Below are 10,349 nucleotides of genomic sequence, written 5' to 3'. Positions count from 1 at the left end.
ATCATGTTCAGGCAGAGTTTCTGCTTGTAAAACTTGAGAAGTTTAATGGATAGATAATATTTTGACATTTCAGAGAATCTTAAATTCAAAGTGTCAATATAAAGTAATAGTTGGAGGTCTTGACAAAGAGGAATATACACTGCTGCAAGCATCCAGTTCTGCTGGCTATTAAATATCTTAATATATTTATTTGTAAGGAAAAATGTTTTGATTTACTAGTAAAAATCATTGGTTAAAGAAGAAATACATACGTGCATTCAGCAGGGACTATCTAGCTGCAACCAAAATCACAGATAGAGGAAGACAATGTCACAACTACCAAAATGTCAGTTGACTGGGGTTTTTCATGGAAACTGTTTACAAGACAGACAAGGCAAAATGCTGCCAACTAACCTGTGCCACTCATACCAGTCTGTATTTTAGTCCATGGTATTGGCCCTGCTCTTTCCACAATGCTGATCCTAGTTCTGTGCTGTTGGTTGTGCTGTTCCCCATGCTGCTGTGCTCCAAAAAAGAAAGGGGTGACATGAATAGTACTATATCATCATAAACATAAAATCTGCTGAAAAAAAAAAGACAAGAAGGTGTTCAGCATACATTTTTAGAGATGACTGTTTCCTTGCCGATTGCTTTGGATTGGTTGGACTTGCACATTTTCCTTGTTCTCTGCAATGATGCTGATCTTACATGCTTTGCAAAGCCTCTGTATGAGCTGTCAGTTGGATGAGGATGCACAGATATCCTGTTTGCAGAAATCCAAGATACCTACAAACCAGTAAGAAAGTATACATTTAAAAATGTTATCAGCTTCAAAAATAGTAAGCTTTTCAGATACTATTCATTAAAACAGCAGAATAGAGGTCAAATTTCCCTTTTGAATTGCAGTTACCAACTTAGTCTCACAAAAGTCTAACACAGGACTCCTTAGAAATTTGTTATGAACAGGATTAGGTAGAACATACTTCTCCATGCAGTCTAAACAAAAGGGCCAGAGCTGAGCACAGAAGGCTGCCTGTTGCATGTCTCTCTAACTCAGAATTAACAACTTGACTTTACCTGCAGGTGTGCAATTAAACACTGATTCTGCTAGTTGAACAAAAGACTCTCCAAGAATCTCCTGATAGCTCAGGTGACTTGCATGAACAAGGTACTGTGTAGTGTCTTTGAAAAGCAAATCATTTTCACCATACTTCCATGACTGAAAGAGTTGGAATTCAGAATCCAATTTGCTTCCCAGAGATTCCTGAACAAAAAAGGAATAAAAGTTTCAGAGCTTGGATCATTAACAGAACTTTTATCTAGCACTGCTCTTATTAGTACAAAAAGATGCACTTTTGCAGTGCCTTACTTCTCAGCAAAAGTATGGCTGCTGTGGAACGGGAACTGGTGCCAAAATACCCCTTAAGAAATTCCAAATAATTATTTTCTCAATCTCCTATGCACATTTTTAATTCTCTTGTATTAGATCTGAAGGGACTAGTATATAAAGCTTTTCATCTTGAAAGGGTTTTCAGCAGCTGTACATAATGAATGGTAACATGCCAAGCTTTTCCCTGTTACCTGTCATACCTGAGATTTCAGTAGAAAGTCAGAGATTTTAGTGACAGTGACTGGTCGAGTCATGACTGCGCTGGGGGGAATGGGGCCAAGGTTACAGCCTGCCCATTCTGTGACTGCGGCGCGTGTTCCGTCCGGACACAAGAGTTCAAAGTCAAGGGCGGTATAACCTTTTGCCCAACCAGAGCTGCCCAGATCTGAAAAGAGAATGAAGTGAAAGGTAATCCTTTTAGAGTAGAAGAGAGGGTGAATCTCAAATAAAATGTTAGAACTTGAGAGGGAGAAGTTTAGTCAATGTGTTCAAAACAAACACAGCGTGCTATGTGGTCATTTCTTAGGAATTCAAGGACCCAGGACCAGGGTAGTGTTTTCACTGAGGTCAGTGAACTTGAGCTGCACCTATCAACTAAACTAGAATAATATCAAGGCATATGAACAGCGTATCATGTCTCATATGCATCTGTAATAAGATCCCTTTCTGGAAAGCAAGCAATTCAGCCTGCATGCCCTTTGCTTCCCCAGACAAACTGCTAATTGCTGCAGGAATTCCTGTGTGTTTCCAGCCCCTTATATCTTCATTTGGTTTGAGAGAGATTCCTCTCTTAGAAAAGTCTCTTCTCTTACTGAAATTGCCTAAAATAGAATTTTATTTTGCTTTAATGAGGGTTCCTTTGCTCCTTGACTCTAAGAAAAACACATTTTGGTTTGCCTTTTAAAGCTTTGAGCTTTCCAAAAATTTAGTGCAGTCTCCAAGGATGATTATCTCAACACACATCTTTGCACTGGGTGATTCTTCTTCTTTCCCCTCTTGCAGTACCTGAATGTTGAGCTTTACTGGAATACCTGTATGTAAAATGCTCCTAGCAATCAAACACAGCTTCATGGGCCTAGATTAAACCTGTAAAGACTGATCCCCACAAGTGATGGGTGCTTTGTGAGATGTAACTTATCTTAATGAACATTCTCAAAGGAAAAGGGAATTATCTACATCTCACCCTCTATATTCTGGAGCAGGTTTGAGTGTTCCAGGAAAGCTACATCTCCAAAGCTTCTTCCACTGGGATTGCCAACTAGGCACCTAGTGCAAGAAAGGAACAAGTGATCAAAGACAGCACTACATGGTGACTGACGTTTGGACAGTCATCTGAAGCTAAAACAGGAGTAGCTGGAAGAATTCCTCCCATCTCTAATCCCTTGGAATATGCTGGTGATCTCAGCATAGAGATTTGCTAAAATAATCCTTTTCATCCCTTACAGCAGCTCCCAAGTCAAAGCTGCTGCACAATGTGCACCTTCACCCATGCCTAGGCAGGAAAGAGAATGAAATTCAACTAAATGGATTATGTATATTTCATAAGAGTGCTTTCACCTTTAATAGTCTTCTCTGCCTCTGTCTTCAACTATTTATTTTTTTTATATCTCCACTCTATTTAATTATCTCCTGTATGCTACACTACTTCTTACCACAGCACCTCTGCTCTCTGATCTTTTCATCCCTTCCCTTTAATGAATCAGTACCAATGCTCTAAGCCTTACATGTTTGGAAGCATTGCTTTGTTCTGGAAATGGTTTCATGGCCATTTTAAATCATCAGTCAGCTGAACATCCCATAGCAACTGCAACCAAAACAAAATACTAGCAAAAGTTTATACAGCCAGATGCTGAACAAATAGGAAAAAAAAAAACCTTAAAAAAAGTCAGCAAAATAATAAGGCAATTCTGGCTGTTGCTCTGCATTTCTGACTCACAAAAAGCTCACCTGAGTGCTCCCATATTGCCGTAGTAACGTTCGTTGTGACTTGCAGCACATCTGCTGGACACCCGAGCTCCTTCCACCTCACCATCTCCAATGCACACCTTGCACAGGTTTCCATCTGCTCCTGGCATGCAGCCCTTCCAAAAGTAATTCTGATAAGCTGAGTAAAGAAAACTGAGATGAGATTAAGGCAAGGTGTTCCCAAGCCTCTTCACATACGGGAAAAGACAGGAAAGGAATTTCATCCTAACAACTAGCATGAAGAGGGCTAAACAGTGTGACACAGTCAATTATGAGGAAAAACTGCTTCAACACCCTCTGAAACTGTAGTCATCAGTTGCTGGTCGGATCCTCATGGCCCCATCTCTATTTTGCTCCCAAATCTAGAGCTTCAGATTTTCATGGTCTAGTTAAGAGAGAGCCCAGAGCAGCCCTTACCAGAGGCAATATCACAGCTGTCAGTGTCATTCTGCCGAGCTCCCACTGTGTGTCTGGACAGAAGTAACCATCCTCCAGGACTGTACAGGTGACCGTGGCAGGACCGCCTTCCCCTAAGGTTATGGATGTGAATCTGTTTGGCACTTTTCTTAGCTAGGGCAACAGCATAAACTGGTGGTAGTGCTGTGAAACAATAACAACCAGTTACACCAAGGCAATTAAGCATTCCAGATGGGTACAGCTCCCCTTCCCTCCCTCATCTTGTCACAATATCTTCAGTTACAGTACAGGACCTACACTCTTTGCTTAGCCCCAAAGCTCTTGTCCTTGAACAGAAAATTCTATTCTAAACAAACAAGCAAGTACATTCCTATATAAACCCTAGAACAGTCTCAGGAAAATCTAGATCTTATGCCCTCTCAAAGTTTCTGTTACCTTTGTGCTTAAGATGAATTTGTTTCCCTGTTTTCTCCATGGTCTCAGCTGCTGGGGCACAATCTCCCCCTGGAAGGAGAGATAAGCATTAAGGATCTTGCAACTGCTGTCCTTTTACATTCCTTTTACATGGCAGCATTCCTTCAAAACCCTTGTGATCCTCTTCAGCCATGTCAGCATCCTTGTCCCTTTAACAGAAGGGATAAAATAAACAGACCAAATGCTAGAACCAGTTAGTGGCAGAGACGGGAAGAGTATTTGGACATTTATACTGACTCCTGCTTCCATCACAAAACATCATAAACTGTGGAAATTTAATTATATTCTTAATGGTACTATTTTGATTCCCCTCTCTTCTTGATAAGGTCACATGAGAACTCACCATAGCATTCTGCAGCTACAGGCACCAGTCCACATCTCCCTGCAATGTACACGTGTGTCGCATCCAGGGTGACCGCATCAGCCTCACTACTCTGCCAGCAGCATTAGAGAAAGTAACAAAACCAGGATTTGCATCAATTGTGTATCCAAGCAGCAGGACTTCTCCACTGGCTGGAAATTCCCCTGAATAAATTCCCTCTCATTCCCACTTATTCCTGAAGCTAGTTTTCCTCTCTTTAATTCAGACAAGACATACACACTCTGTACAGTCCTCTACCTTGAGCAGAAGGAGTCTCCTACCTTGATCATCTCAATGCATTTGGTCATGGAATTTGCTTGGACACAGACTAATGGGTCGGATTTGATGTTCAGTGCCCACTCCTCGCATTTGCGAAGCTCAGCATCACTGATGCAGCACCAGCGCACAACGCTGTTGTCCAAAGAGCTCCCTGAAATGGAAGCAGATCATGTCACCAGTGCACCAATCTGTTACATGTTAAGGATGTTCAGGTGAATGCACCTGGAGGGTGCCTGGAGGGAGGAATAATGTGGAATGAGAACTTTCTCTTCCCTTTCCTTAGCTACAGTCCTCTGGAATGGTTCTCACCTTCATGGCCAAGTCCCTTAAGGAGAGCTACATAATCCAGACCAAGGACATAGGCAATCTCCAGCTGCTCCTCGAGAAGCTGCAGGTGCTGAGTGGCATCTCGGAACAGCAGATTCTTCCCCCCAAAGGCTGCTGAACTGAAGAGTTCAAACCTGGCTCTTTCCTTTCCTTTACGCCCAAAGAGGCGCTCGGAGAAGAACAACAGTTTTAAGTTGCAACAAATCTGCTCGTTCTTCCAGCAATAGGCAGCCTCAGCCTTCCTTCCCTTTGTATCAGTGGTAAAGATATCAAATACTATTTATAAGTTAAGAAAAAGAGATGAAGAAAAGTGAGCTCTGCCTGAACCTATAAGTCTCCTTCAGCTACATAAAAATTGATTCAAGTTCCACGGCAGGATGAACATCACTAGCCATCTTCCAGTTTGTGTGTTATGGCATCTTCCCCTTCTTTAGTTATTTATTCCCAGCCTCCTATGAAGAACACTTTAGAAAAAAGCAAAACCTTACACAAGCCAATGCAAGATCCTACCCCAGAATGAACAATTTTTAGCACTTTATTCACACTAACTATAAATTTCTCAAGAAAAAAGGCAACCTGGGTCATAACTGCCACACAAAGATGGAATTAAAAACTCTGTCTGGACATAGACATTATAATATTCACTCACTTGGATCATGCTAAGGAATTTGTTGGTGATCTTCTGGAAGTTGTTGCGGGTGACGATGCCACGGCCAGGCCCCTTGCCCAGGTTACAGGTGCTGTGCTCTGTCAGCTCAGCTGTGGAGCCATCAGGACACAAGAGTTCGTATTCCTGTTGTTCTGACTCTGAAACAAGGAGACACTCATGAATCTGTGACAGGAGCCATAACTCGGCAGCAGGAAGAAATGGAATATAAAATGTTTTCCAGTGGAGGTTGCTAAAGGTTATGCAGGCAGCACTGTGTACCAAGTGCACTTGGCAAAGTTGTCTTTGGTAAGTGCTTCTCTTAACAAAGAGCAGGACCTCAGCCAGAGCTGTTCCAAAATGCTCTTTAAGCTGTACCCCTGTAAAGACATTTATTTAAAAATGCTTACCTGCAAATACTACTGCTAACCACCCTTGGTACAGAGCTCAACCGAGTTTAAAAGTGCAAGGCCAGTGTACAGGAACTTCACAGTTATGGAGCTCAGTACACTGAATTTTAAAAGGAATCTTGTAACTCAGGCAAAGCAAATACTGACAGCTGTGTCAGAGACAGTAAATGAAATCACCTGTCTGCTCCCATTCTAAGAATCTCCTGTGAGCAATCATTTCTCACTCACACTTTCCTGTTCTGTTTCTTTCTAAGTTGTGTGGAGAGTCAAGAAATACCCCTGAACTGCTTGCAGGGATTGAATTTCCCCCAGAAACAATAAAAATAGAGGCATATCCCCCAAACATCTGTGCAGGAAAGAGCATAGCTAGAGATTAAAAGAAAACTGCATTTTTAAGATTACCTGTGGCACTCATAATTCTTAGGTGATCTAAAAAGGCAACATCTGCCACTCCATCCTTCAAGCACCTGCAGGAAGACAAATGCCATCCTGTTAACATTTCACCTGCCTTTCCTACCTTGTAAGTTCTTTTTCCCCCAAAAGCGAATTCAGCCCCAGTGTCCCAGAGCTCACCTGAAGGCTCCGTCGGAGTCGTAGAAGGGTTCATTACTGCTTGTCTCACAGAAGTGGTTCCTGTCTCTGACATAGGATTTTTGTCCTTGGCAGAGAGCACACAAACGGGGAGCAGCAACACCAACCCCAGGGATACAGCTTGCATTGAAGTACTCACTGATTGCTGCAGGGGGAAAAAAACAAAACAAAATAAAAAATTCAAATGGGGGAAAAAAATCAGAAGAGGAAAGGGGCCAAACATATCATGGCCATAACTAATTCATCCTACATCTGCTGGCATTTCAGTTGCTTTTGCTGTGGCCAGAGGTAGCCCTATGGCTCCTGTCACCTACCTTGCCTCAGAGGTTGTGCCTCATCCCAGGAAAGATAATTTCTTGCAAGGAGAAAGCCAAGTGGAATATTCCAGCCCGATGTCCACCTGGCTCCATTGTGACAGCTGCGCACACCTCGTAGACTCTGGATATCCAGAGTTCCTCGTCTGGCAATGGCCACAGCAAACACACAATTTCCTGCAACAGCACAAAATGTGTAACAGAAAATAAAATAAAAAAATCTCAATTCTACAGCTTCCATCTCTGAAGAGAAGTTGAACTACTTCAGTGAACATGGCTAAAGAAGAAATTGTCTTAGGCCTATTCAATGGAGGTACTCGTGCCAAGAACTTAACCACATACTGGCTACGTGGCACCTTGTCAAACAACTAATGCAAGTCTGTCAGTACCACAGGCAGAAAGGCTACTGGGTACAGAGCATCACTGGTATTTTATTCATCATTAAGTATTTTAGAAACAATTGTTAGCCACCTCCATACTCCTACAAAGTTAATAAAAACATATTGATTTTTTTTTTCAAGAAATCTAGAGCCATTCCTTAGCCAAATCAGAAGTACAGTTTATTCTTCAGCTTTACCAACCTACCTTGATCATAGATCTCCTTTGCCACCACTGCCAAACCGTACAGCTTTACAGCAGAGTAAACATCTCCGGCATCCAAGGAGGCAGCATCTGCTTTATTTGCCTTTAAAACAACAGCAAAACCCTCAAAACAAGTGTGTTTACAAGGACACAAACAGAAGGTTCAAGAGCACAGTTTCTGCCTGAACAAATTTTAATTTAATTTAATAGTCCATTTATGTCCAAGCAGACTTCTCTAGTTCTTGGAGATTGGAAAGATATTAGCTGGGGTAAAACAGTACATCCTAGAATGCTCACAGGATTTAATTCTTGCCTCTCAAGTCACTGTGTACTTTGTCATATAAGCAGTTCAATTATCTCAGTATAATTTTATTTTCCCATAGTTTCTGTTTACCAGTTACTTTTCCAAGAGGACTTGGACACAAAATCATTTTTTAAAGTCTCTGTGAGCTCACCCTGATTTTATCAATGCAGTCATATGTATTGTGGGCTCTGATGCAAGAAATCCTAGTAAAGGAACTGGCAGTAGTGAGGGGCAGCACAGCCGTAAGCGCTTTGGAGAGCTCAGCACACTTTCTTTGTTCCAGGTCAGAAAGGGTGCACCATCGGAATTTCTTCCCTGTAGGGTAAAAAAAGAAGTCAAGATTTGTAGGATTTCATGAAAAATCCCCTCAGTTTAACACCTTATGGAGGAGAGAGATTATTCTATTCTATTTAACTTCCCAATAGCTTGATTGTGCTCACTCACACCCACATACCCACACACTTAGAGGCACCCAAGAGATGTGCCCACATGTGGCCAAGGTCACTTTTGCCCAACATGAGGACAACATTTATCTTTAACATGTCTCTTTGCTTCCTTTTGACTGAAAACAACCAAATAGTTTTTGGCAGATTTTTCAAGAATCAGCAATTGTCATGGCAAGATCTTTTACCACAGAATCTTCCTTGCCTCAACCTTAGTGCATTTTAAGTAAGGCTGCCACCCTAAATTAGGAGGAACCAAAGGTAAGGACGTGTTTATGGCTATGGCCTGTTTTCCTGTTGGAATAGCAAGAGAAGGAATGGCACTTACAATGTAGGGTAACCATCCTCCTGTTATTGGAGTGCAGTTTTTTCTCCTAACAAGTCAACTGGGATGTGACTCCATCACATTCTAATCTTGATGTAAACGCATTCCCCAGGGTTTATCAGTTTTACTGCTGTCCTTGGTTATCAATACAGGCCATTCTTTTAACATTTGTTCTGCTGATTCCTCTGGTGCTTTCACACTCCAAAAAGATGCAATAAAGTGTGGAGGTGAAGGTAAAACTTCCTTTTTCAGAAGGAATTGGAGGTTTGGTGGGTTTAAACCAACTATAAAGCTAAATCTTAAAGAAATCCAGACATGCCAACAAAATTTCCTCCTTTGCTTTAGGTTGCAATTATTCTATCTTGTATTATTCCTCTGAAATGCATTCTACTCTGAAATATATCATCATCTGCAAGAAGATACAATACATTTAAGGACGAAAAAAGTGATTGCTGTACACAAAAATAGCATGCAGTTATGTAACTCGAGAGAATCTTAAGCCATGTAATGAAAAACAGGACTGAACACACAGAAAATGCCACAATATCTCTAACATTGTCATTTCCAGATGTTTAAGCATTTGACTCTCTGGAGAACTATTAATACTAGCAATGTGTACAATTAAATCAGTGACATTTTTATTTCTTTGAGCATAGCATCAGACATTAGTCCTCCACTTGTTTTGACATTAATTCAGCACAATTCCAAGAAGAACCCACAATGGTTTTAGAGGGGAGCAGCTTGAGGTCCACTGCTTCGTTCTGACACTGCTAATGAGCAGACAGACCTCAACTACTCAAAGGAAACAAACTCTCACTGAAATACTAAGGAAGTTATGGATCAAGCTGCTTCTAAACATAACAGGGTCACCATCTGCCAATGATCAAACAGAAAAAACACAGGCGCAGCTCTAACTGCGACTTCTTTCTTCGACTTCTTTCTTCACACAAAGGAAAACAAAACCAAAGCATGTATTAATTTGAATGTCACCCACCCAGAGGCAACCTTTCCCTCTCTGCATCAGCCTTACCGGAAACCAGCAAAGAGAAGATGATTAGGACAATTAAAATCGCTGTCTTCATCATTACAGCAGTTCAGCAAGGATCTTCTCTCCACCCTGACGCTCTGCCTTCTCATGCCAGGAATTCCACAGTGATGACCAAAGCTTCTGGAAGATAACAGGGGGGGTTTAGGCATCAAAGCAACAAGGACAAACCAAGATTTAAGAAACCAAACAGTCAGAGGATAGTTTATCCTTGTATGCAAAGGAGAAAGGGACAGTGTACCTTTCCTACCACAGATGGAAAATATCCATGCGTTTCCTGCTCAATTTTTATCAGACACAGAAAGAAATATAAGCCTCTGCTTTAAAAATAAATAGTACTTCTGCTGTTTCAAAAGGCACCCAAAAGCCTTTAGGAGAAGGGGACAAGACTTACATCTAACTTATAAAAAAACACCAAAAGCTAAGTGAATTATCCAAACTACTGACCTACAGAATACTGAAGGGTCCTTCTTACCTTTTTCCACCTGATAATGGTT

At 41.4% G+C, this 10,349-nt stretch overlaps 1 protein-coding gene across 2 annotated transcripts; it reads right to left on the bottom strand.

The window, feature by feature from the left end:
* Positions 1–35: 35 nt before the first annotated feature.
* Positions 36–9,967, bottom strand: LOC102099153 (serotransferrin-2-like). Of its 2 annotated transcripts, XR_001331545.2 has the most exons (18): positions 9,838–9,967; positions 8,191–8,354; positions 7,739–7,838; positions 7,154–7,330; positions 6,822–6,984; positions 6,651–6,715; positions 5,842–5,999; positions 5,175–5,361; positions 4,868–5,016; positions 4,569–4,659; positions 4,187–4,255; positions 3,752–3,934; positions 3,317–3,473; positions 2,553–2,635; positions 1,570–1,754; positions 1,057–1,243; positions 598–765; positions 36–499 (listed from the first exon to the last, which is right to left on the bottom strand). XR_001331545.2 is itself a non-coding variant. In XM_005524457.3 (17 exons), exons 1-17 carry the CDS (start codon positions 9,890–9,892, stop codon positions 716–718), a joined length of 2,223 nt encoding a protein of 740 aa, XP_005524514.2. In that variant the 5' UTR covers positions 9,893–9,967; the 3' UTR covers positions 36–715. The 2 variants fall into 2 exon arrangements, 1 of the variants encoding a protein (XP_005524514.2); XM_005524457.3 differs by having other exon boundaries at positions 36–765.
* Between the last annotated feature and the right edge of the window lie 382 nt (positions 9,968–10,349).

The sequence above is a fragment of the Pseudopodoces humilis genome, chromosome 20, assembly GCF_049639895.1.
Source record: "Pseudopodoces humilis isolate 2021_Gansu_Grassland_sample_001 chromosome 20, ASM4963989v1, whole genome shotgun sequence".
Classification (NCBI taxonomy): Eukaryota; Metazoa; Chordata; class Aves; order Passeriformes; family Paridae; genus Pseudopodoces; species Pseudopodoces humilis.
Note: the sequence above shows the minus strand (reverse complement) of the source record. Positions and strands in the feature narration are given on the sequence as shown.

Coding starts and splice junctions, on each gene's coding strand:
- LOC102099153 (XM_005524457.3), bottom strand. CDS start 9,892: ATGATGAAGACAGCGATTTTAATTGTCCTAATCATCTTCTCTTTGCTG. Junction 4,256..4,568: donor TGTAGCTGCAGAATGCTATG/GTGAGTTCTCAT, acceptor CTCTCCTTCCAG/GGGGAGATTGTGCCCCAGCA. Junction 3,935..4,186: donor AATTCATCTTAAGCACAAAG/GTAACAGAAACT, acceptor ATTGTTTCACAG/CACTACCACCAGTTTATGCT.